Consider the following 25208-nt stretch of genomic DNA (forward strand, 5'->3'; position numbering starts at 1 on the left):
GGTGGTGTTTTCCTGATCCTATCACTACCACAGGCAGCTAAATAAGCTACAAGTTAGTTTTTTGCGAGCTCTGCACAGTGTTCAGCTAAAGCTACCTGTAGAAGGTTGGTGGTGTTCTCATACTACAGGCAGGCAGTTGATTTTGCTAGCTGCAGTATCAGTACATTATATATTATATATATATATATATATATATATATATATATATATATATATATATATATATATATATATATATATATATATATATATATATATATATATATATATATATATATATATATATCCCAGCTTAGTGCAGCTACAGGCCATTAGTATGTCTGGAAGGCCAACAAGGAGAGGCAGACAGTCACAAGCCAATAAAAGAGGGCAAGCAGGCTCTGTGTCTAGAGGCAACAATGCTGGTCGTGGAGACGGTGCATCCTCATCAGCACGTGGCCGTGGGACACGCTTGGCCTTTTTTTTGGCAGCTGGCAGTGTTGAGTCGCAACATGCGGAAGACTTGGTCGAGTGGATGACCAAGCCGTCCTCAACCTCCTCACCCTCTCTCACCCATGCTCAGGGTACTTTGTCTGGCAAAGCAGCGGCCTCTTCCCTCGGCTCAATGTCATCAGTGACTCCTTCCCTAGCCCCACCATGTCCTCCTGAGGAGTCCCTCGAACTGTTTGACCACAGTGTTGGGTACATGCTCCAGGAGGATGCCCAGCGTTTGGAAGGCTCTGATGATGATACTGAGCTAGATGAAGGCAGTAACGTGAGCACGGACAGAGGGGGTGCCCAAGAAAGACAGCAATCTGGCAGTCATGCTCCCCCTGCTGCAGCATACTGCCAGGTTTTCTCCAGTGATGAGGAGGGAGGGGATGATGAGGTCACTGGGTGCCTGATAGGAGAGAGGAGGTGGAGGGGGAGGCGGCACATCACCAACGAGGCAGGATGCCCTCCTGTGGCCAGCCTAAGGGCAGCACACTGACTGCATCACACCTCAAAGCTCCGCATGTGCAGGGCGCTGCAGTCTCCACACGTTATTCAAAAAGTTCTTTGGTGTGAGCCTTTTTTGAGACGAGTGCATCAGATCGCACCGCTGCTATTTGCAACATATGTCTCAAGCGTATCTCGCGTGGCCAAAACATCTCCCGCTTGGGCACCACATGCTTGACCAGACATATGTTGACCCGCCATGCAGTTTGTTGGCAAGCGTATTTAAAAGACCCACACCAAAGAACAAAGAGGACCTCTCCTTGCTCCTCAACAGCCGAGATCTCCAACCCCACTATACCTTCAGTCCTCTCTGAGACCTGCACTGAGAGGAATGAAGGTGTAGAATTAGGTGTGTCACAGCCAAGTACTTGTGGGCAATCTGCTTTCGGTACACCAACGTCAGATTGTACCAGGCAAATTTCCCTGCCCCAGCTGCTGCACCGCCGAAAGAAGTTCGCTCCCAGCCATCCACATGCCCAGCGGTTGAATGCTAGCTTGGCAAAATTGCTAGCACTTCAACTGCTGCCTTTTCAGTTGGTAGACTCTGTCCCCTTCCGTGAGTTTGTGGAATGTGCGGTTCCTCAGTGGCAGGTACCCAAATGCCACTTTTTCCCACGGAAGGCGATTCCGGCTCTCTACAGGCATGTGGAAGGCAATGTCTTGGCCTCGCTGGACAGGGCGGTCAGCGGTAAGGTGCATATTACCGCTGACTCATGGTCCAGCAGGCATGGACAGGGACGTTACCTAAGTTTCATCGCGCATTGGGTGACTCTGCTGGCAGCTGGGAAGGATGCAGGACAAGGTGCAGTAGTGTTGGAGGTTGTTCCGCCACCACACCTCCAAAATGCCACTACTAATGATTGTGACACACCTCTCTCCTCCACCCCCTCCTCTTCTTCTTCTTCCTCCATGGCCTCTTCCTGTGCTTTGTCCTCAGAACCAGCGGTGCTCCGTAGCCGTTCAAGGGGCTATGCAAGTATGCAGGCCAAAAGATGCCATGCGATGCTTGAGCTGGTGTGCTTGGGGGACAGGAGCCACACTGGGGCAGAGGTTCTGTCAGCTCTGCAGGGGCAAGTTCAGAGGTGGTTGACGCCACGCGAACTTAAGGCAGGAATGGTGGTTTGCGACAATGGCACCAAGCTCCTCTCTGCCCTCCGACAGGAACAAATGACCCGGTTTGGCTCACGTCCTTAACTTGGTGGTGCAGCGGTTCTTGGGCAGGTACCCGGGCTTACAGGATGTCCTGAGGCAGGCCAGGAAAGTCTGTGTGCATTTCCGCCGGTCATATAATGCCAGTGCTCGGCTGGCAGACCTCCAAAAGGGGTTTAACTTGCCCAAGAACCGCCTAATCTGTGACATGCCCACCAGGTGGAACTCAACGTTGGCCATGCTGCAGCGGCTGCACACGCAGCAGAGGGCCATCAATGAGTACCTGTGCGACTATGGCACCAGGACAGGGTCAGGGGAGCTTGGTTTTTTTTCCCCACGCCAGTGGGCCATGATCAGGGATGCATGCACTGTCCTGTCACCATTTGAGGAGGCCACGAGGATGGTGAGCAGTGACAGCGCATGCATCAGTGACACTGTCCCCCTTGTCCACCTGTTGGAGCACACGCTGCGTGGAATAATGGACAGGGCACTTGAGGCAGAACAGAGGCAGGAAGAGGAGGACTTCCTTATCGCTCAAGGCCCCCTTTATCCAGACAGTGTTCCTGCATGCCCACCGATCACACAGGAAGAGGACGAGGAGGATTGTGTCAGTATGGAGGTGGAGCCTGGCACTCAGCATCAGCAGCAGTCTTTAAGGGATCAGTTCCAAGAAACACATGGACTTGTACGTGGCTGGGAGGAGGTGGCTGCGGACCATGTTGTCCTTAGTGACCCAGAGGACTCCGGACTGAATGCCTCAGCAAACCTACGCTGCATGGCCTCCCTGATCCTGCAAAGGATCCTCGTATTCGTGGTATCAAGGAGAAGGACCAATACTGGCTGGCAACCCTCCTTGATCCACGTTACAAGGGTAAGGTAGCGGACCTTATCTTGCCATCGCAGAGGATGAAACATCTTCGGGAGGCCTTGCAGAAAGGTCTGTGCAACGCGTTCCCAGAGACTGGAAGGTTACAAACTCCTGTTTCTGGACAACGTGTTGCTGAGGCTTCGGTCAGTCAAAGGAGGAGTGGTGGAGAAGCTAGCCGTCTGACCGATGCGTTCAGACAATTTTTTGGTCCGCAGCCCCAAGGTATTATGATTAGTTCCAGCAACCATCGCCAGCATCTGTTTTACATGGTGCAGGAATACCTAGGGGCAAGATCTGACTTGGACACCTTTCCCACTGAAAAACCTCTGGGTTACTGGGTCTTGAGGATGGATCACTGGCCAGAGCTTGCACAGTATGCAATTGAGCTGCTGGCCTGTCCTGTATCCAGCGTTCTTTCGGAACACACATTCAGTGCTGCTGGAGGCTTTGTAACCGATCACAGGGTGCGTCTGTCCACCGACTCGGTCGATCGACTGACCTTCATAAAAATGAATCAGTCTTGGATCACCACCAGCTACCAAGCACCTGATGCTGATGTAACCGAATAATTTTTTTTGAAATCTCAGATCCCTTCAAAGACTGCCTGTGCTGATGCTGAGTGACTATCCTGAGTAATTATCCTCTTCCTCAATGATCACGCTGATAGCTTGTAAGAACATTTTTGGTTCTGGGCGCCACTACCAGTGCCTAAAGGCCCAATTTTTCAGCCCCTGTTCAACATGGGCATGTAATTACAATTCTTGATCTAATATTTCACAGCAGGGCCCGTTTCTGCGCCCACCAAGATCGAGTGAGGACTAATGCCCCGTACACACGGTCGGACTTTGTTCGGACATTCCGACAACAAAATCCTAGGATTTTTTCCGACGGATGTTGGCTTAAACTTGTCTTGCATACACACGGTCACACAAAGTTGTCGGAAAATCTGATCGTTCTAAACGCGGTGACGTAAAACACGTACGTCGGGACTATAAACGGGGCAGTGGCCAATAGCTTTCATCTCTTTATTTATTATGAGCATGCGCGGCACTTTGTCCGTCGGATTTGTGTACAAACGATCGGAATTTCCGACAACGGATTTTGTTGTCGGAAAATTTTATCTCCTGCTCTCCAACTTTGTGTGTCGGAAAATCCGATGGAAAATGTCTGATGGAGCCCACACACGGTCGGAATTTCCGACAACACGCTCCGATCGGACATTTTCCATCGGAAAATCCGACCGTGTGTACGGGGCATTACAGTGTTGTGGCACAAGCACCACCACCAAAGGCCCAATTTTTCTGCCCCTGTTCAACAGGGGCATGTAATTACAATTCTTGATCTAATATTTCACAGCAGGGCCCTGTGATGGCTTACAGTGTTGTGGCCACAACAACACCTAAGGCCCAAATTTCTGTTGAGTATATAGGGCAGGCCCCTACTTTCAAACATCCAACTTACAAACGACTCCTACTTGCAAACGGAAGGAGACAACAGGAAGTGAGATGAAATCTACCCCTAGGAACTGAAATTCTCTCCTGTAAGAGTTAATATGGGAAAAACGTTTCTCCTTTCCACTGATGCTTTATCACCAATCCTTGTTTCACAAAAACCCCCAAATTTTCAAAAAACATTTGTCATTGGGACAAAAAATGAGGTGAAATCTTCTGAAGAGGAGCGCAGACAGCAAAACAAATGTCACAGGGGTGATAACCCTTCCCTATGTTTTCCAAAAAGCTTAAAATAGATTTTTTGGCTGGAGCTAAATACGTTAAAAATGTACCAGTTCAAAATTACAAACAGATTCTACTTAACAACAAACCTACAGTCCCTGTCTTGTTTGCACCGCCTGTATACTGCTGTTCAGAGTATATAGGGCCTGGTGGCCCCACGCCTTTCCTTTTTTTAATTTAGGTGCGGGGTTCCCCTTAATATCCATACAAGACCCAAAGGGCCTGGTAATGGACTGGGGGGTACTCATGCTGTTTGTCTCACTGATTTTCATCCATATTGCCAGGACCTGACATTACATTAAAGCCGCAAGCAGTTTTAAATGACTTTTTTCCTTTAAAAATGACATTTTGTGAAGGGACTGTTCTAAGCACGGGAAACACGCACCACTTTACAGGCATTCTATAGACACCCCCCAGGTACGATATTTAAAAGGAATATTTCATTTTTTTTTTTTTTTTAACTTAAAGCATCATTAAAATCACTGCTCCCGAAAAAACAGCCGTTTTAAAAGTTTTTTTTGCATTGATACATGTCCCCTGGGGCAGGACCCGGGTCCCCAAACCCTTTTTAGGACAATACCATGCAAATTAGCCTTTAAAATGAGCACTTTTAATTTCGAACGTTCGAGTCCCATAGATGTCAATGGGGTTCTAACGTTCGTGCGAATTTTCGGTCTGTTTGCAGGTTCTGGAGCGAACTGAACCGGGGGGGGGGGGGTGTTCGGCTCATCCCTACTCCAAGGTAACACTTAAAATCTGAACTGTTAGTGGGTCCTGAGGACAGGAGTTGAGAACCACTGACCAAAACCATTCCATTGTAGCTCTGGCTGTATGTTCAGGGTCGTTGTCCTGCTGGAAGGTGAACCTCTGCCCCATTCTCAAGTCTATTGCAGACTCTAACAGGTTTTCTTCTAAGATTGACCTGCATTTGGCTCCACCAATCTTCCCATTAACTATGACCAGCTTCCCCATTCCTGCTGAAAAAAAGCATCCCCACAACATGATGCTGCCACCAACATGTTTAAACAGTGGGGATGGTGTGTTCAGGGTGATGTGCAGTGTTAGTTTTCCGCCACACATAACATTTTGCTTTCATGCCAAAAAGTCCAAATCTGGTCTCATCTGACCAGAGCACCTTCTTCCACGTGGTTGCTGTGTAGGGTTGCCACATCATCCCTTTAATTCAGGACACATATTAATTACACAGGTTCTGAGGCCGATTTAATGCAGATAAGGCACCAAGTGAGTTTAATTACCACCTTAATCAGCCACAGAACCTGTGTAATTAATGTGTATCCTGGATTAAAGGGATGATGTGGCATCCCTATTGCTGTGTCCCCCACATGGCTTCTCGCAAACTGAATTTCTTATGGTTTTCTTAAAACAATGGCTTTCTTCTTGCCGCACTTCCATAAAGGCCAGATTTGTGCTGTGCACGACTAATAGTTGTCCTATGGACAGATTTTCCCACCTGAGCTGTGGATCTCTGCAGCTCCTCCAGAGTTGCCATGGGCCTCTTGGCTGCTTCTCTGATTAATGATCTCCTTGCCCTGCCTGTTTGTTTAGGTTGATGGCCATGTCTTGGTAGGTTTGCATTTGTGCCATACTCTTTCCATTTTTGGTTGATGGATTGAACAGTGCTCCGTGAGATGTTCAAAGCTTGGGATTTTTTTTTTTTTTTTTTTTTTATCCCTGACCTGGCCGGTGTTCCTTGGCCTTCATGATGCCGTTTGTTTACCAAAATTCTCCAACACCGTGGTTCTCAACCCTGTCCTCAAGTACCCCCAACAGGCCATGTTTTGGAAATTTCTCTTAGATAAAAATAGCTGTCCAAAATACCAAGCCATTGACTCTGAAGTTTCTCCTTTATCTTGCACAGGTGCTTTTTTATTCAAACATGGCCTGTTGGGGGTACTTGAGGACAGGGTTGAGAACCACTGCTCTAACAAACCTCTGAGGGCTTCACAAAACAGCTGTATTTATAAAGAGTTTAAATTACACACAGGTGGACTCTATTTACTAATTAGGTGACTTCTGAAGACAATCGGTTCCACTAAATTTTAGTTAAGGGTATCAGCGTAAAGGGGACTAAATACAAATGCACGCCATATTTTCCAGATATTTGTAAAAAATTTGGAAAACCATTTATCATTTTCCTTCCACTTCACAATTATGTGCCAAAATACATTTATGTTTTTTGGTTGTAACATGACAAAATTTCAAGGGGTGTGAAAACTTTTTCAAGGCACTGTACTTTGAATATGTTGCTACTGTTACCACATGCTACCCAACCAATGCTTTCCTACCATACCCATTGAGCACATTTTTGATAACACACTAGTTGTGTGGGTTGTTCCTCCCTTTTTTGTTAATGCATCAACATCTTACTTGTAAAAGCTATCTTCCTGAAAAAGCGAGTGTTCCCTCAGCTTGGTAAATTGGTGAAGCAGTGTTCATTGTCCGTAATGAATTATGTGCAAAGGAAATTGCACAGGAATTCTTCCTTATGTAAGCATGATTAAAGTAAAGACACCTCTACGATATCCACCAAGAGAAGTGAGCATTACATCTGAAAAGAGAACATTCCCTTGCTGAGTGAACAGCATCTATTCCTTTACTAAATTTAGATGGCTTTCACAACGAGCCGTGGGGGCCGTCGGCGGTAAAGCAGCGTTTTGCCGGCGGTATCGCAGTGCTGCCCCATTGATTTCAATGTGGAGGAGCGGTGAGTTCCTGCCAAAGAAGCTGCTGGGAGGACTTTTTGTGATGCCCTGCCAGCGCACCACTCCAGTGTGAAAGCCTAAGGGCTTTCACACTGGAGTGATCGGAGTCGTTTTTTTCAGGCGATATACAGGCGCTATTTTTACCGCTGTAGCACCTGAAAAATGCTGGCAGTGTGAAAGGGGTCTAACTGCATTGTGTTAAAAAAGAAATGGAGAGATTACATTTGTTTTGCATTCTTTATAGTTATAAGTAGACCATACCACTACTGTGTATTTACTGTGCATCTATCAGATGAATCAGAATTATAATACAATTCCATCAAACACGTTTTAGAAAACATAAATCAAGTATTTATTTGCAAAGGTCCCTTTTTCTACAGTACATAAAACTATCAGTCTTTGAAAAAAAAAAGGTTTGCAACATCTTTATTTTTCATCAGTTACAGCCTCGGACCAGCAGAGGGCACTCTGCACGATTCAGTGTATTGTCCAGTAATTTCATGGTTAGCATTGATTGTATAAATTACTTACATCAATCAGAATCTGATTAAATTTGTATCTGTATAAATATATCTGTCAGAGTGCACATTCACTTGCCAGGAAATCCTAGTTTACACTTCAGACACTGGCCTTTAGCAAGCAGAGAGTGATGTACCATAACCAGTGGCATCTTAACACAAATCATATTACATTTTTGGACTACTCAAGCTAATGAAAAGTGATTGGATGCCATTGCCAAGATTAAAGTATATGTAAACAGCTAAAATCTCATACATTTTAACATGTTAATGCAATTTCAAATGTAATTCTCAGTCAATTTAAAATGTGCAACTTTCATTAAAATAATAATTAGTGATCCTGGCGTGAAGGTCCTTGTCCAAGCATTTCCTGTTATCAGAGAATAAGGGTCTCCCAATTTTGTTGCTGCATTATCACCCTGCTGGAGTTTACAAGAAGTTGTGAGGACACAATTTGCAGGCATGGTCTGCAATTGTTACCATCAGAAAGCCATTGCAGCACCAATGCTAGAGTGACCTCATGAAGACAGGAAGTGGCTGAAAGAGCCCTTGTGAGATCAGCAGCACTGAGATGCAAAAAAAAAAAAAAAAAGTTAAAGTTAAAACAGATTTTTATAAAAAAATATCGAATAGCAATAGTTTGAGACATAGCACGCTAGTAAACGAAATGTCATTTAGTTAGGGTTCACAGCATCTTCAAAGCAAATCTGACACTAGTTGAAAGGACTTAGAATAGCAGCCCTCTGTAGAGAAGTAGGGAAAAAATCCTACTTTATCTTCCCAGCAGGCAGAGTATCAAATGTTCTCTATGAAGAGTTCTGGCCACCACTGCCAAAAGACACTTCTGGGTGTGATGGATGAACAATTTCCAGTTGCATGATGTGGGTTCTCATGGCAACTCCTACATCACTAAAGGACATAGTAGTGTATCAGGGGTCAGCAGGACAAACCAAGTGCACACTAGGGAATGCACAACCTTAAGGTGTCAGATAGCAGCAGGTACTAGATATGTCAGATAACGCATCCCCCAATGTGTACTCTGGTTCTCCAGTTTGTCCTCCCATCACCACTGTGACTTGTAGTGATGTAGGAGCCAGCAGGAGAACCACAATGCACAGCATGGGACCAGGCATCGGACACACCCAAAAGTGTCATAGCAGTGGTGGCCGTATCTGAAGATTTTAAACACTGCTCAGGGGAGAGGCAAGTATGCCTCTTATTCTATAGACTGCTGCTGTTCCTACTTTCTTTCAGCTCAGTTTAAGCTCTCTTTAACTGTACATCATTCTCACCCACCATTTTATGTAGCCATATTCATCATAAATTAAGATAGCACATGGCTAGTAATCCTGACATTTTTCACCAAAAGAACCGTTACATAGACAATCTGAGACCAGAATTAAATATTTGGAGGACGGAAAATAAACTGACAATAAGTAGACCAATAGAGGGAGCTCATCACTATGCAAATACACATGTGCATTAACATAGACACTTTTACCAGTGACTATCTAGGGCAGATAAGCCTCAATACTAGACTGCAAGTAGTACAGAACTTGCATACCAGGTCTAAAGTAATATCTCATAATTCACATTTTAAAAAAGGGACCAGCAGAAATAAAAGCGCCACAACAAATTATTCCTATCTGGGCATAACTTGGTTCAAGGAGCAGCTTGGTTACTTGTACTGTAAGAAGATCATTGCTTGACTTATTGTCTGCAGGCAGTGCTGCTGTACATAGATAGAAGAACCACCCTAAGACAGGAAGTGTGTGTCTGGCCGGGTCACCAGGTTAAAATGAAGAAAAAAAGAGAAAGGGAAAAAAGCCTAGGAACGGAGGGCTGGTGCAGTCACCACGTCTAGGGATTGATGCATCAAGGAACTATTGATCTGTGGAAATCATCTTTGACCCAGTTCTAGTGGACCAGAAGGGACATCCATAGCCGAGAGAGGCTCTACCCTTGCCTCCACCATAGAGGCTCTACCCTTGCCTCCATCACCTCATGTTTCTGCCCTTGGTGGCACAAAGTCTTACTGATTCTATGCTTATGGCAATAGAATCCAACACAGCTGGTAAGCGTATTCCATCCTTCTACTTACCTTGAAGACTTCTGAGTACATCGTTGAGAAGTTGCATGTATTGCCCCATGGTTCATTTACCCTGATTGTGGACTTTTGTGTTGACAGCCACACGGCATTATTTGGGACATTATATGCACGTGCACATTTATTACTTATACAAGTTGATTTAGCGCTACATTTATTTAATATATGGTATTCATTCTTGTCACATGGTTTGTAGCAGCTTACTCACTCACTGTCCATCCTCATTTTTTAGGGTAGCGCAATAATTATTCCCTTCCTTGGATATACTGCATTAAGGTTAGCAATTCTCTTAGATCAGCCTCTCAACTTTTTTACCCCAAGGGAATAATTTTCAGGTCTCAGGGAACCCCTGCTAAAATTCAGTGGGAAAAATGTCCCTTACATTATCGGAGGTCAAGGGGAAGAATGCCCCCCTTACATTGGTGGTCAGGATGCCAGCTTTACAGACAGCTAAAAAGATCAGTGGTGTCATGCTGCTGGCTCTGCCAAGTGGCGCTGGACCTGATACTATATTATAACTCATGAATGACACACCAACCGTCTATTAATTTTGAGTATGCAGTATTACCACTTTTTTAAAACAAATATGTTATACTTGCCTGCACTGTGTGGTGGTTTTGCACACAGCAGCCTGGATCTGCCCCTTCTTGGGTACCTCTTCGCTGCTTATGACCCCCTCCCTCCTGACAAGTGCCCCCTACAGCAAGCAGCTTGCTATGGGGGCACCCAAGCCGAGCTGCAGCTCTGTGTGTCCATTCAGACAAGGAGCTGCTGTTACACCCCTCCCGATTGGCTAACTGACGTTGACTGACAGCAGTGGGAGCCAATGGCGCCCCTGCTGTGTCTCAGCCAATCAAGTGGAAGATTCACGGACGGCCAAAGGACTCGTGGACATCACTGGACAGAAATGGGGCACAAGTATTAGGGGGTGCTGGGGCGGCTTCTACACACAGGGGCTTTTTATCTTAATGCATAAAGATAAAAAAACCTTCTGACTTTACTCCTCTAAATCAAAACAACCAGAAGATATATGGTTTCCAGACTTACACAGGTCCGAAACTATGTAGGCACCAGCCACAGCTCAAGGAATCCCTAGCAGTCTCTGGAGGAAATCCAGGGTTTCATGGAACCCCGATTGAGAACGGCCACCTTGAATAATTTAGAATTAAACTCAAAATAAAAAAAGATGGCTGGAGGATAAAGACTAAATACATATAAAACAAAAGTCACATTAAAATGGCTGAACAGTGAGATATGGTGCATTACAATTTAAATGACAATTTTCATACACAAGAATTACATTTAATAAATTAAACTGGCAAATCACCACCTTATCTGAACAGCCTTGACAGTAATGAACTATAGAAGAGATACATTTATTATTTAGTTATTTATGGAAGAAAATCGATCTTCCACAAACATTTTAGTATATAATTATGAACAGCATTGCTGGCTCTCCCGCGAATAACACTGTGGGGGAAAAAAAAAAAAAAAAAAAAAAAAAAAAAAAAAAAAAAGGACCATGGATGCTATGAAAGGTTTGGCAGCTTGTACATACAGGTACTTTCCTTACGCATGTAACACATTTGTTTTAACTTCACTCATTGTTCAGTGAATAAAGCACAAGTTTAATTACAGAGACATAAACCGGCATGAAGCAACTCCAAATCATGAACAAAAAGACTGATGTGGGAGTTGTGTCACCCTAAAAACTGTCCCACTGCCTTTGCTGCCTTGTAGCTGATCTAACACAAACCTGAAACTTTATAAATAATTCCTGCAGCGCTCACACACAAACCCTTAGTGCAAAAATAAACAAAACAAAAAAAAAAAAAAAAAAAAAAAAGGGATAAATGATATACAATAAAAACAGGACACTCACTTTATATTGCAAGCTGCATATTGCTTCTGAGCTGTGTTGCTTCAATGTTGCTAATGCATTGCAAGCATGTGCAAGTCTAATGACAAGTAAGAGCCCTTGCACACTGGGGCGGCGTCGACGGTAAAACGCCGCTATTATTAGCGGCGTTTTACCGTCGGTATGCGGCCGATAGCGGGGCGGTTTTACCCCCCGCTAGCGGCCGAGAAAGGGTTAAATACCACCGCAAAGCGCCTCTGCGAGGCGCTTTGCCGGCGGTATAGCCGCGCCGTCCCATTGATTTCAATGGGCAGGAGCGGTAAAGGAGCGGTATACACACCGCTCCTTCACCGCCCTGAAGATGCTGCTGGCAGGACTTTTTTTACCGTCCTGCCAGCGCATCGCTCCAGTGTGCAAGCCCTCGGGGCTTGCACACTGGAATGAAAGTAGCGGCACTTTCGGGGCGGTTTGCAGGCGCTATTATTAGCGCAATAGCGCCTGCAAACCGCCCCAGCGTGCAAGGGCTCTTAGGAGCAGAGCAAGGAAAGGGAGCACAAATCAACTTGAAGTGCTTGTAACCTTTAAACAATTGTCACTGCCAGCCCCTCTTTTATGCAGCTATATTGCACAGTGTGAGTGTTTGCTGAAAACCAAGCATGTAAATAACCTTTTTCAGATCTATTCAGGTTGGTCACGCGACTCCCAGTTGCTCTCCTATTCCATCTACGGGCTCCAGGTCTCCCTCTGATGTCAGCCAGGGAGGTCACGTGACCACTGTGCTGGCCACTCAGCCCCTCCCACTGTAGCCCATAGATGGGGAGGAGAGCGGCCGGGAGTCAGGTGACCGGCCTGAAGAGAACTGAAGGCTTTGTTTTTAACAAAACACTTACACTGTGCATTATGGTTGCATGGAAGAGGGGCTGGCAGTGACATTTATTTTTTTACACTTTACATCATCACCAATAGCATCAGGAGTGGGGAGACAGCTCACACACAGGAACTGACAGGGGGGAGAAAAAGAGGAGAGCTGCAGATGACAGAGGCACAAAAAGTGACCACATTAATCAGGGCTCAGCAGCCATGATTATCGTGGTCAGTACACAGAGGGAGACACGGGAACTGGCAGGATCAGCGGGGTTTTTTACAGTTTAGAGAGGGGCAAATTAGACAGCATAAGCACTGTGTTGTTTATTCTGTTATAAGGTAACAGAACCTTTTTTTTTTTTTTTTTTAAAGGTTTAAGGGTTACAAACACAGGTTGGGCCCTGGCTGCTGACACTCAGCCTGTACTCCGATGACAGTGCACACTCTACAGCAAAGCCCCTGTACTGATGACATCACCTCCTGCCTGTTTCGACATGTTTCAATTGGATATGGCCAATCTTTCTAATGCAGTATTTCAATAGAAACACGTCGGTATAGGCAGGAGGTGATGTCACCAGTATAGGGGCATTGTTGTAAAGTGTGCACTATCTTTACTATCAGATACAGGCGTCTGTCTTGCTCTGCTCCTATTGAACCTGTCATTAAGCACACACATATATTTGCACTGCATTAGCAACATTGAAGCAAAACACAGCTCAGAAGCAAACATGGTTTCTATTATTTCCCAGATTCAAGACAAACAACCTAAAATGCAGTGAAAACAAAAAAGTGTATATGTTACCCCAAATATTTTTTGTTTCTATGTTCACATATGTGTATTTAATAAATCATAGTCTGTCATTTTTATATACTTCTTCCATCTGAAGTACCTGGTTGATCCGGCAGTCAACTTTCTTTGTTCTAAACTGAAGCACAGAAGCTGATCCATGCTTGCATGGTCAGTTTGCCTCCTTTGGCTGGCCATTCAAAGGAACAGACACTGCACACACACAGCATGCCTGTATTTGGTAGTCTGTTCAGCCATCTTCCCAATCACAGCTTGCCCCTGGCACACACCCCCTCCCAATCACAGCTTGCCCCTGGCACACACCCCCCCCAATCACAGCTTGCATCTGGCACACACCCCCACGTAATCACAGCTTGCCTCTGGCACACACCCCCTCCCAATCACAGCTTGCCCCTGGCACACACCCCCTCCCAATCACAGCTTGCCCCTGGCACACACCCCCCCCCCAATCACAGCTTGCATCTGGCACACACCCCCACGTAATCACAGCTTGCCTCTGGCACACACCCCCTCCCAATCACAGCTTGCCTCTGGCACACACCCCCTTCCCAATCACAGCTTGCCTCCTGAACATGTCCCCTGTTCAAGCACAGTCTGCACCTTTCCTCAAGCTGAACAGGAAATGAAATACAAGTACACTTTGTATCTACAGTGTCCTGTACACCTGCCCCCACCATCAAGAAGAAGTGATGCATGGTTATATTTCTGAAACTAAGCAAAAGCAGTTATGGTGCCTGCATAGTTATAACTGTATTAGAAAGTGTTTATAACAATTTATGTTCAGGACTACATACTTTTAAATTACCACAATGACAGGCAAATGCATTTCAATAGCCACTCCAATTTTGATCAGGTAACAAACTAGGGAATTACACTTTGGATTGATGGCAACCAGGGGCGGACTGATAACTCATGAGGCCCCCGGGCAATAGGAGATTATGGGGCCCCCAGGCAATCAGAGAATATGGGGCCACACAGTATACACACACACAGTATACAATGACAGATGTAAAAAAAAAAAACCCACAGATTTATACATACTGTCCCTGGTTTTACTGAGGCTGGCAACCCTGATGGGGCCCCCTAGTGGCCCAGGGCCCTCGGGCAGTGCCCGAGTGGCTCAATGGTCAGTCCGCCCCTGATGGCAACTAAAATATTGCTCTCCTCTACCCCATGTTTTAACAAAGGCTGATTTTCTACAACACCCCCCCCCTCCCCCACAATGCCTATAGATTTCTTGTTTACTTGAATTGTTTCACAATAAGTTTTTTGTTACAAAGCATCAAGTTAAAAAAAATCATCAATATTACTTAACACTGTCAACTACCAGAGAATGCAAATTTGAACAAAATGTAGCACAACACAGTAAAAATGCCCATTGATATAAGCGGTATAAAAGCAAGGCACACAAGCAAATTGTCACCTTTTTTCTTAAAGGCCAACTCCAACCAACTGGTATTTCAGTTTTGGGGAAGCTAATATGTTAGTGAAATGCTTACCAATGAATAACCCACAAAGAAAAGAATAAACAACCAATTTCTTGAACAGGTAGCAGGAGCCAGTAAGTAAGCCAACTCACTAATGCAGTTAGCCTTTAAAAACGCCCGTGGAAACAAATTCTGTGGCTATTGAACCATTGAAGCCTATGTAAACTGTATACAACACAGGCACATGTAATCATAAGGTCGCACTGTAATCCAACACAAACAAGACAATGTGAAACCTCAATTGCATTAACGGAAGTCTCATTACAGGACAAAACAATGTAGAACGGCAGCAGATGGCATGGTAGTAGGCATTGTTCTGTGAAAGGCAGTATTTTTATGGATGATCCAGTCAGAGTATATTGTGGAATTTCTTAGCCTTTCCATAGTGTGAAGATTCATGGTGATCAAAGCCATACCCTTGCATTGGTCAGAGTACCTTGTAACCAAACCATCACCACCCAGATTCTTGTTATAATTATACACAAGTCCTTCATTTGGTTCTCAATGCGTGCAATCAGGCAAATGTTTCATGGCCAAAATAAATTAAATATAAGATCATTAAAAGATAATTGTCCCTCGTTTCTTCATAGACTTGCATTGTATTTGTATCCAGTAAAGAAGCACATGCTGCATCCTAGCAATACTGAGTATGTAAGCTCATTTACAGCCATCATGACACCAGTAAAATTATAGTACCACTTTTGATAGAACAGACTTTATATCCACAATGAACAAATATATTGCCCTATGGAGTGAAATCAGAATGATTAGTTACATATAAGGATTATGACTGGTCCGTTTTTATTCACATTCTGATCATGAAATCAAACATTGGGAGAATGAGAAGAGAGAATAATAAAATATTTAGCTGTGAATGCCTTGCTAAGAAATTGTTCTAGTAGTAATATTGTAGCATCCTTCAATGAGCCTCTTGTAAAAAATAGTGGGACCCATGTCCTGTTCTGTTTACACCAATTGGCTGAAGTTCAACTACACTAATCTGCACTAGAGGATCTTATTGTGTACTGCTGAGGGCACTATCAGCATTAAAGAAAGTTCTCTTTAAAAAGAATAGTTTTTTTACCTTGTTATACAGTATGTTGTTGATTCACAACTCTCAGTTCCAGCAGCATAAAATTACCATTTCTAAATGAATGTGCTTCAGTAAAGTATCAAAAAGCATGTGCATAAGCTTATGCAGTGTGATTTTAGTGAAAGAAGACACCCTTAGAATCCCTTCAGAAGCGCATGCTTCTTTGCTGACTTCTGCCAGCTAATTCAGAAATTACATTGGAAGCACGCAAATCTAAAAGGAATCCTAGGGATGTCTCCTTCAACATAATGTCTGATGCAAACAACCCAGTGCAAATCCAATATGCTGCATTTGCCTTCATATATTAAATGAGCTACAGTGTCTTACCTTTTAAATACAGCCTGTGCCCAGACAATAATTTTAAGTGAACCTTTATATCAGGTCCTAGAAGCACGTGATAGGCTAAATGAAAATAGGCTAAATAAAAACAGTGCTATTTCACGTCAAACCATAAAGTGTTATTTGGAAAAAAATAAGGTAATGAGGGTGGAGAAGGTAATCTTTGGTAATCAGTGTTATTATGGTTGTAAGGTCACATAACTCATTATTGCTCTGTAACGCAGCATTAATAAAGGTCACTATATTTTCTAAACGTGGCACTTTGCTGGACTACTCGTGCCTCGCTGGTTTCAAAGGGAAATACATTCAGTGAAAGTACAATGTGCAAAAGGCACCAGAACATCAGTCTGCAAAGTTATGCCTATTGATTTCAAGGTCCTGCTTGACGGGCACAACCATTAATCAGTACAAGAACACATCTTTCTTAGATCAAAAAGGAAGAATGGGATGTTCCCGGAGGAAGGTCAGTAACTTCTACTGTAAACCGAATTTGGTATATCTGAGGCTAAAGGAATGTATGGTGTTACAGACATCTGAAGAATGGCATCATTCGAGGCATGATGCTCAATGCTGGTACTTGTCTATAGAAAAAGGAAAGTTGAATCCTTTACAAAAGCTGTAGTCACGGACTACAGACGGTTTCCAGAACTGGTACAAAAACATTCAGTAACAAATTGAGGACGTCAGTCGATTTTTTTTTTTGCCAGAGTCTCTGACAATGTAGCTTTTGTAGTTTCTCCAGTTTACTCGTCAACATGGCAGGTCCAAGACCGTGGCTTCAAGAAGTCCAAAAATGCAGGCTGGAAAACAAAGAATTATTTTTTTAGGGATAGTGTGCATTATATCAAGTCTTTACTAATGCCAAACTACATTATCTTAAAGTGGTTCTAAAGCCTCAAGGTTTTTTACCTCAATACATTCTCTGCTGCAGGATCCCCCCCCCCCCCATTCTTACCCGAGTCTGATTCGATCCAGCGATGTGCACAAGCGCAGCAGCTTTCACTGTTGTCTCCCTCATTGGCTCCCAGTGCTGTCAATCAACTCCAGTGACAAGGGAGCGGGGCGAGTCCTGCTGTCTGTCAATGGATGCAGAAGCGGGCCCTGGACAGAGGAGCCAGCAGCGCCGGCAGGGGGGACCTGAGAAGAGGAGGTTTAGGGCTGCTCTGTGTAATTCTATTGCACAGAACAGGTAAGTATAAATTAGATTATAGGTTTTTTTTTTCCCCCCTTTACAGTCACTTTCAAGGCTCATTTACACTTGATTTGGCCTCAACACACATTAACGGCTAGCTTATACTTGCTTCAAAACAAGGCTTCGGACAGGCTTTCTTAAAGCTGAACGCCAGTCAAAGATCCTGTCACTAAGACCCCTTTCACACTGGGGCGTTTTCAGGTGCTTTTGGGCTAAAAATAGCACCTGAAAAATGCCTCCCTTGCAGTCCTTGTGTGCAAGCCCGAGTGCTTTCACACTGGGCCACTGCGCTGGCAGGACGTTTAAAAAAAGTCCTGCGAGCAGCATCTTTGGAGCGGTGGAGGAGCGGTGTATACACACAGAAGCTTTGGCGCTACAGGGGCACACTTAACCCCTTTTTCAGTTGCTAGCAGGGGTTAAAAGTGCCCCACTAGCAGCCAAATAGCACCGCTAAAACGCAGCTAAAACTAGCGGCACTTTACCGCTAACGCTGCCCGTGGTTTAGTGTGAAAGGGGTCTTAATAAAATGGTTAGCTTACAGTCCTGTTAACACCTTGCTTTGCTTCAAAAAAATGATACCCCATGTTGCTTTAGTTGTGCTTCAAAGCATCTTCAAAGCCTCCATAGAAGTCTATGGCAAAGCTCGCTTGAAGCCCCCACTGAAGCCTCACAAAGCCCCACTAAAGGCTCATCGAAGATCCACCGAAGCCTCATTAAAGCACAAAGCAAAAGCAAGGTGTAAACAGGACTGTAAACTAACCATTTTATTTAGTGACAGGGGCTTTGACTGGCGTTCAGAGAGCTTTAACAAAGCCTATCCTAAGACATGTTTTGAGGCAAGCATAAACTAGCCCTAACAATCAGAAGTTAAAAAGTGTTACTAAACCCAGAAATATGAAAATAGTTCATCTGCCCCCCCCACAGTGCTTACAGCTTATAAATCTTCTTTTTACATTAAAATATTGCCACTATATAGCTTTTTGGCTGATCTGTATATCATGGTCAGTAATAAACTGCACAGTTTCTCCAGTGCTGAGAGTTCAGGTAGGAGGAGATTCGCAATAGCAGGAGATTTTGACCGGCTCTCTATGGAGCCGGTTCTAATATCTCCGCAGCAGGTCCGGTGTGTTTTGCAGAAAAACACTGCTTCTTTTGGTCAGCTTCAGGTCCGAATCCAGCCCAAAATTTGGGGCAAAATCAGACTTGAAACGGAACCAGCATGCCCGGACCCCTGCTGTGAGCTGCATGCGGCTCATATGTGAACTGAGCCTTACACAATGCAGAGGATTAACCCCTTAAGTTCCACAATGAGTATAACAAGCATGCTATGCTGCATATACAGACTGATTTTACTGTTGTGGGTTTAGTAACACTTTAACTTAATTGGCTCAACATGTACAATGTGCTAGGCAGCTTTAACAAGCTTTCAACTAATAGTGAGGGTTTAACTAAAGATTAAAGTGGAACTTTACCAATAACAACTTGATAAAAAAAAAAAAAAATGTTCATTTAGCAAGGTATATACATTCCACCTTAATATTTCTGCTACCAAAATCAGTGTGTGCTGTAAAATTGCCTCAAGCATTGTTCCTCGTTCTTCTTGCTGGAGGCTAACATTTTTCTGAAGCCCAGAGCCCCTAAACAGCAGTAAATCTTAAAGCAGAACTAAGCTCATCGATTTAACAAAAAAAAAGTTACATTTCTGGAATCCCAGGATTGCCAACTGTCACATTTGCTAGTGTCCTCAACCAAACTGTCAAACTATCAAATGGTTGGTGACATAATGCCTGGTATACACAATAAGGTTATCGGATGGATGATCGTCAGTTTTTTTTTTTGCAAGCTAATCTCTGATTGAACCTGAAGAGTTTACTAAAGTCACAAAAATTCTCGTACGATATAATAAAAATTCAGAAGTGATGTCATGTGTTGTAGTGTATTTGTATTGCATTTTTTCGAACGAAAATTTTTTGGATGAACTATCCTGATCGGCTCTCGAAAGCTCTGTACTAACGTTTCAGATTATCGTACGATCGCTCCCAAATCTGTATTTTTCGTATGATTTTCTGATCGTGTGTATAGGGCTTAACTGATTACATGTGCAGCACCATGACAGTTGCAGATCAAACAGAAGCAGCTTCCTTGACTGTAAAGAATAGGGTTTAACTCCGCTTTAAGGCTGACAGCAGATTGGCCTCTATTAATTCAGAAGTGCCTAAAAATAGAAAGCAACTGAGCATGTGCATAGAAGGGTAAGACACTGTATTACTGGTTTTTAAACAGTATAAGCACTTATTTTTAAAGTTTTACATAGCTATACCTGCAAAATGGGCCAGCCTGCAGTGATCTAGCATGATTTAAAGTAGAACTAGAGCCACAACCTTAAAAATCAGTCTGTATGTGCAGTAAAGTATACCCAAGTATACTCACTGTGGAACCTAAGGGGTTAATCCTGCACATTGTTTAAAAAAGCTGTTCTTGTCTTCTCCGAGCCTCTCCTTCTTCCATTGTCCCCAATCTCCTGATAAGACAGACTTTGGAGTCACTCTGCACATGCTCAGTTTGTTGTGTATTGCTAGAGTTTTTTTTTTTCTTGGGAGAGTGCATGCGATTGTCTGGACAGTGTCGACAGCCTCAAAGGACAGTTAGAGCAGAATGAAAACGCCTCCTACAAGCTTTAACCAGACACTGATAGAAGTCATAAGACTGCTATATGCGGTTGATGAGAAAATGTATTTAGCAGTTTATCATTACTAAAATAATTGCATTTCCAGGTCCTGTGTACTGTGGGAGACCAGATATAGTGAATACAGGGTCCTGGGTTTAGTAACACTTTAAAGCATTTGTTACCCCAACACTTCATATTTCTGATATGTGCCTGTGCCTGCTGTACCATGTACTTCTATGAGAAAGTATCCTGTTCTCTGTGTTATGCTTCCTTTGTGTGAAATCCCTGGCGTTCCTGCCAGTTCCTCTGCTTTCCTATTAAAAACTGACCACACTAAGCAGAATACACCATGGTCAGTTCTCTAGCTATGCTGGGAACTCAGGCTGCTCTTCTGCAATGATCAGACTTGTCCTGACACTTCCCTGCTGCACAGCCATCCACTTGGAAGCTCAGAGTTCTGCTGCTTCTCTTCCCCCAGCTCTTATGCAGCTGAGAACAGAAGGAGCACAGAATGTGATCACTTTCCCTTTTATTTTTTAAATTATATGTACACACAAATGTTTTGCGTTTCATTTCTATTTTAACTGCTTCAGATCTGCGCTATTGCCAAATGACGGCAACAGCGCGGACCTACATTGCCGGGAATGCGGCGCGCTCGGCGATCAGCGAGTCTATGAGATGACAGCTGATCATGTGATGTAAACAGAGCCGGTAATCGACTATTTTTTCTCCACGCACTGACAGCGCGAGGAGGAAAAAAAAAAAAAAAAAAAAAAAAAAGCTGTTCACCAGTGGCCGTGAGAGGGACATCAGTCCCGATCACGGCGATCATCTGCCCCTTGCCAGTGACACCTGGCAATAGGCAGCAGTGCCGCCTACCAGTGCCCACCAGCGTCACCCATCAGTGCCCACAGTGCCACCCATCAGCGCCCACATCAGCGCCCATCAGTGTCACCTATCAGTGCCCATCAGTGTCACCTATCAGTGCCCATCAGTGCCCCCTATCAGTGCCGCCCATCAGTGCCCATAAGTGCCGCCCATCAGTGCCCCCCAATAGTGGTACCTATCAGTGTCCATCAGTGCCACCTATCCGTGCCACCCATCAGCGCCCATCAGTACCGCCTTATCTGTCCCCATCAGTGCTGCCTTAACTGTGCCTATCAGTGTCGCCTTAACTGTGCCTATCTGTGCCCATCAGTGCAGCCTATCAGTGCCCACCAGTGCCGCCTCATCAGCGCATATCAATGAAGGAGAAAAATTACCTGTTTGCAAAATTTTATAACAAACTATGAAACATGATTTTTTTTTTTTCAAAATTTTCCATCTTTTTTTGTTTGTTTAGCAAAAAATTAAAAATCCCAGCTGTGATTAAATACCACCAAAAGAAAGCTCTATTTGTGGGAAAAAAATGATAAAAATTTCATATGGGTACAGTGTTGTAGGACCGTGCAGTTGTCATTCAAAGTGCAACAGCGCTGAAAGCTGAAAAATGGTCTGGGCAGGAGGGGGGTTTAAGTGCCCAGTAAGCAAGTGGTTAAATTGAATGAGTTGTTTTACAAGGTGATCGTTCACAATCACTTTAATTTTCTAACTAAAGTTCCACTTTAAAAGGGTTGTAAACCCTCGATGATTTTCACCTTACTGCATTCTATGTAGTAAGGTGAAAAACCTTTTGTAGTGCAGCAGAGCCCCCTTCAGAGCGCCCCTTTTACTTGCCTGAGCCCGGTCTTTCCAGCGACGATAACAAACCACACCAGCTCCAGCCGGTGTCTCGCGTCCTCATTGGATAGATTGATAGCAGCAGGAACAATTGGCTCCCGCTGCTGTCAATCAAGTCCAATGACGCGGGAGCTGGGGGGGCGGGGCCGAGTCCTGCTGTCTGTGTCAATGGACGCAGCAGGATACGGGAGCGTGCCTGCAGGGAGTGCGGGCTCTCCAACGGGGCACTCAAGAAGAGGAGGAGGAGCCAGGAGCGCCGCTGATGGACCTCAGAAGAAGATTGGGGCCACTCTGCGCATTGGAGGTAAGTATGACATGTTTGTTTTTTTGTTTTTTAAAACAAACCTTTACATATCCTTCAAGAACACATGGTGTACTCCATGGAATTTTCTGTTAAAGCTCCAGGCACACCACTAAATACACAGCTGAAATACATATTGGTAGGTGGGATTAAGACTTGCTTTTTCTTTGCTGCATTAAAGAGGAACTGCAGTCCGTTCACATAATTGGTAATAAAAACCATCTTTACCATTTTGAAGCTTCCCTCCACTTTGTATATTATTTTATATACACTGTGATTCTGTACTTGCCAAATATGCTGAAAAAAATCTCCTCCAATCAGTATGGCTGCAACCATTTTAACCATGGGCAGCTGAAGCTGCTGCCTGTTCACTTCTTGGATTTACACAGACACACAGAGGCACACCTCCAGCTCTGCAGCCCTCATTGGCCCTTTTAGGACTCCTCCCTTCCTGGCAAACTCTCAGAGTGAGAGTTGTGCAAGTCGTCATAAGCCTAGGCTAATGACTAGACAAGAAATAGGAAGTGGGCTGTATAAGGTATTTACTGGCAGAAAAATAATGTTTTATCTAAAGTTAAAACAAGGGCAGAAGATTTAATAGTTGAAGATGGGAAGATGAAAAAAAAAAAAGACAGAAGGTCCACTTTAAGTAACCCTCACAGCCCCCCCCCCCCTCGCCACTGACTGGACAGTGAAAGGAGAAGCAAGACACTGATTAGCTCATCTCATTTTCACTCTTTCCTTTCATGTTCCTTGCACTGAACTACAACTGACTGGCTTTCCCCTGTTTGAGTCCTGCTGTATATGAACTGCACGATACTGACAAGCCCGGGTACTTGCACTGCTTGCAGCAAAAAAATAAAAAAAATCTATTTATATTTTCATGAATACAGAATGGAGTTTTATTTATTTGTGTCTTTCAAATGTACCCTAAGACCCCATTCACACAGGGGCAACACGACTTGCAGGTCGCCTCAGCGAGGCGACCTGCAAACGACTGCCCGGGCGACTTGCAAAACGACTTCTGCATAGAAGTCTATGCAAGTCGCCCCAAGTCGCCCCCTAAGTCGTACAGGAACCTTTTTCTAAGTCGGAGCGACTTGCGTCGCTCCCCTTAGAACGGCTCCATAGTACAGAACGGGAGGCGACTTGTCAGGCGACTAGGTCGCCCGACAAGTCGTCCCCGTGTGAATGGGGTCTAAAACCACAGGAGACTGATGCATGTAACCACACCAAAATGGTTACAAACAAAAGGTACATATAAAAGAATAAAAATGCTTTTTTTATTTTGTATTTCACCTTGCATACACACTAGCAGTTTTGTCTGACTGAGCACAGTTGATCATGATTAGAGCATTTATTCAGCATATGCATAGACTCCACTTATAAGCTTAAAGCAGTATTAAACCCAAAAACAAAAAAAACAAAAAAATGTAATATAATAATATTGCAGCTTATCAATCCTTTGTTGTGGTAGTTGAATTTATTTTCTTTTAGGCTTTTTTCCCTTTATTTCACCTGCTGATCTAGCCAGTAACACACCCTGTCTTAGGGTGTCTGTATTCCAGATGAGTAAAGCAGATACCTCTGGACAGCAACATTGTCAGTCTGGGAAGAGGGCAGTGGCGGCTGGTGCCCAACATCTTTGGGGGAGGCTCAAACGAACTGAAAAATTCAGAAAAATACTGAAACAAAAAACAATTGCAGCCTCTGTTCCCATCATATGCAGCCAACTGTGCCCCATCAATTGTAGGCTCTGTGACCATAATATGCAGCCACTGTGCCCCGCAAATGCAGTCAACTGTGCTCCATGACCATAATATGCAGCCACTGTGCCCCGCAAAATGCAGTCAACTGTGCTCCATCAATTGCAGCCTTTGTGCCCATAATATGCAGCCACTGTGCCCCCCCCCCCGCTGTCTGCGCGGCACTTACCCCATCGTGGTGGTTGGTCAGGCAGCGGGACAGGCGGTAAGCTGTAGGACGTGTAGCTCGGTGATGGATGCATGACTTCTCTGTGCGTGTCTTCTTCCTGTTCTATACGGCAGCCAATGGGATCGCCTCTACCTTCAGCCAATCAGGTGCCCCGGTATTAAATCCGGCCTCCTGATTGGCCGAGAGGCGGTTCTGTCAGGTGCTTAACCCCCCCCCCCCCCCCCAACTGTAATTCAGAGGCCCGGAACCCGAACAGGGGCCGGACGCATGAATAGGGGGTGGCTACAGCGGCCATGGATAGCATAAATCAATCCATAGTACAGAGCGGGTGGCTGAAGAGAGGGGGTGGCGCCAGAGCTCCCCTAATGGACGCAACACCACTGGAAGAGGGTAGTGTTAGACTAGTAGACTTCGATGGACTTGACTAACTAGTTGAAGCTGAACTCCAACTAACTCTTTATAACTAGTTATATCAAATGTTTTCTTTCCCCATTTCATGATAAAAGTTTTTATATGAAAGAATAAAAGCTGACCATTGTAAGCCCCCTCTTGTCTGTGTTTAATGGTTTGTCTCACCCCTCTGCTACTTTTTCTGTACAGATTGGTTGGTTAACAAAGTTGAAAACTAACAGACCTACTGGCAGGATCACCAGACAAAAAAAAAAAAAAAAAAAAAAAAGCATAAAAAAAAGAAAAAAAAAAAGAAAACGAAAGCAGCCACCACGTCTAGAAATTGATGAGATGCAATTCATAACATTTTTGTTTTAAAGTGGAGCTAAACGTGCCTTTTCTTGAATGGTGCATGTCCCTCACCAAAGTCAGCATCTTCTGCCCTGTGTCAGTCTTTGGCTGTTTTCATTGGCCAGTG

At 44.3% G+C, this 25208-nt stretch overlaps 1 protein-coding gene across 2 annotated transcripts in view; it reads right to left on the reverse strand.

The window, feature by feature from the left end:
- Positions 1–7861: 7861 nt before the first annotated feature.
- The window catches only part of SOAT1 (sterol O-acyltransferase 1), a 124603-nt gene continuing 107256 nt past the window's right edge, over positions 7862–25208 (reverse strand). For both annotated transcript variants that reach the window (XM_073593071.1, XM_073593070.1), the window contains exon 16: positions 7862–17325. In XM_073593071.1, the coding sequence (XP_073449172.1) occupies positions 17269–17325 (57 nt within the window). In that variant the 3' untranslated portion in view covers positions 7862–17268. The remainder of the gene's footprint in view (positions 17326–25208) is intronic.

This window comes from Aquarana catesbeiana, linkage group LG07 (genome assembly GCF_042186555.1).
Source record: "Aquarana catesbeiana isolate 2022-GZ linkage group LG07, ASM4218655v1, whole genome shotgun sequence".
In the NCBI taxonomy this organism is placed as follows: domain Eukaryota; kingdom Metazoa; phylum Chordata; class Amphibia; order Anura; family Ranidae; genus Aquarana; species Aquarana catesbeiana.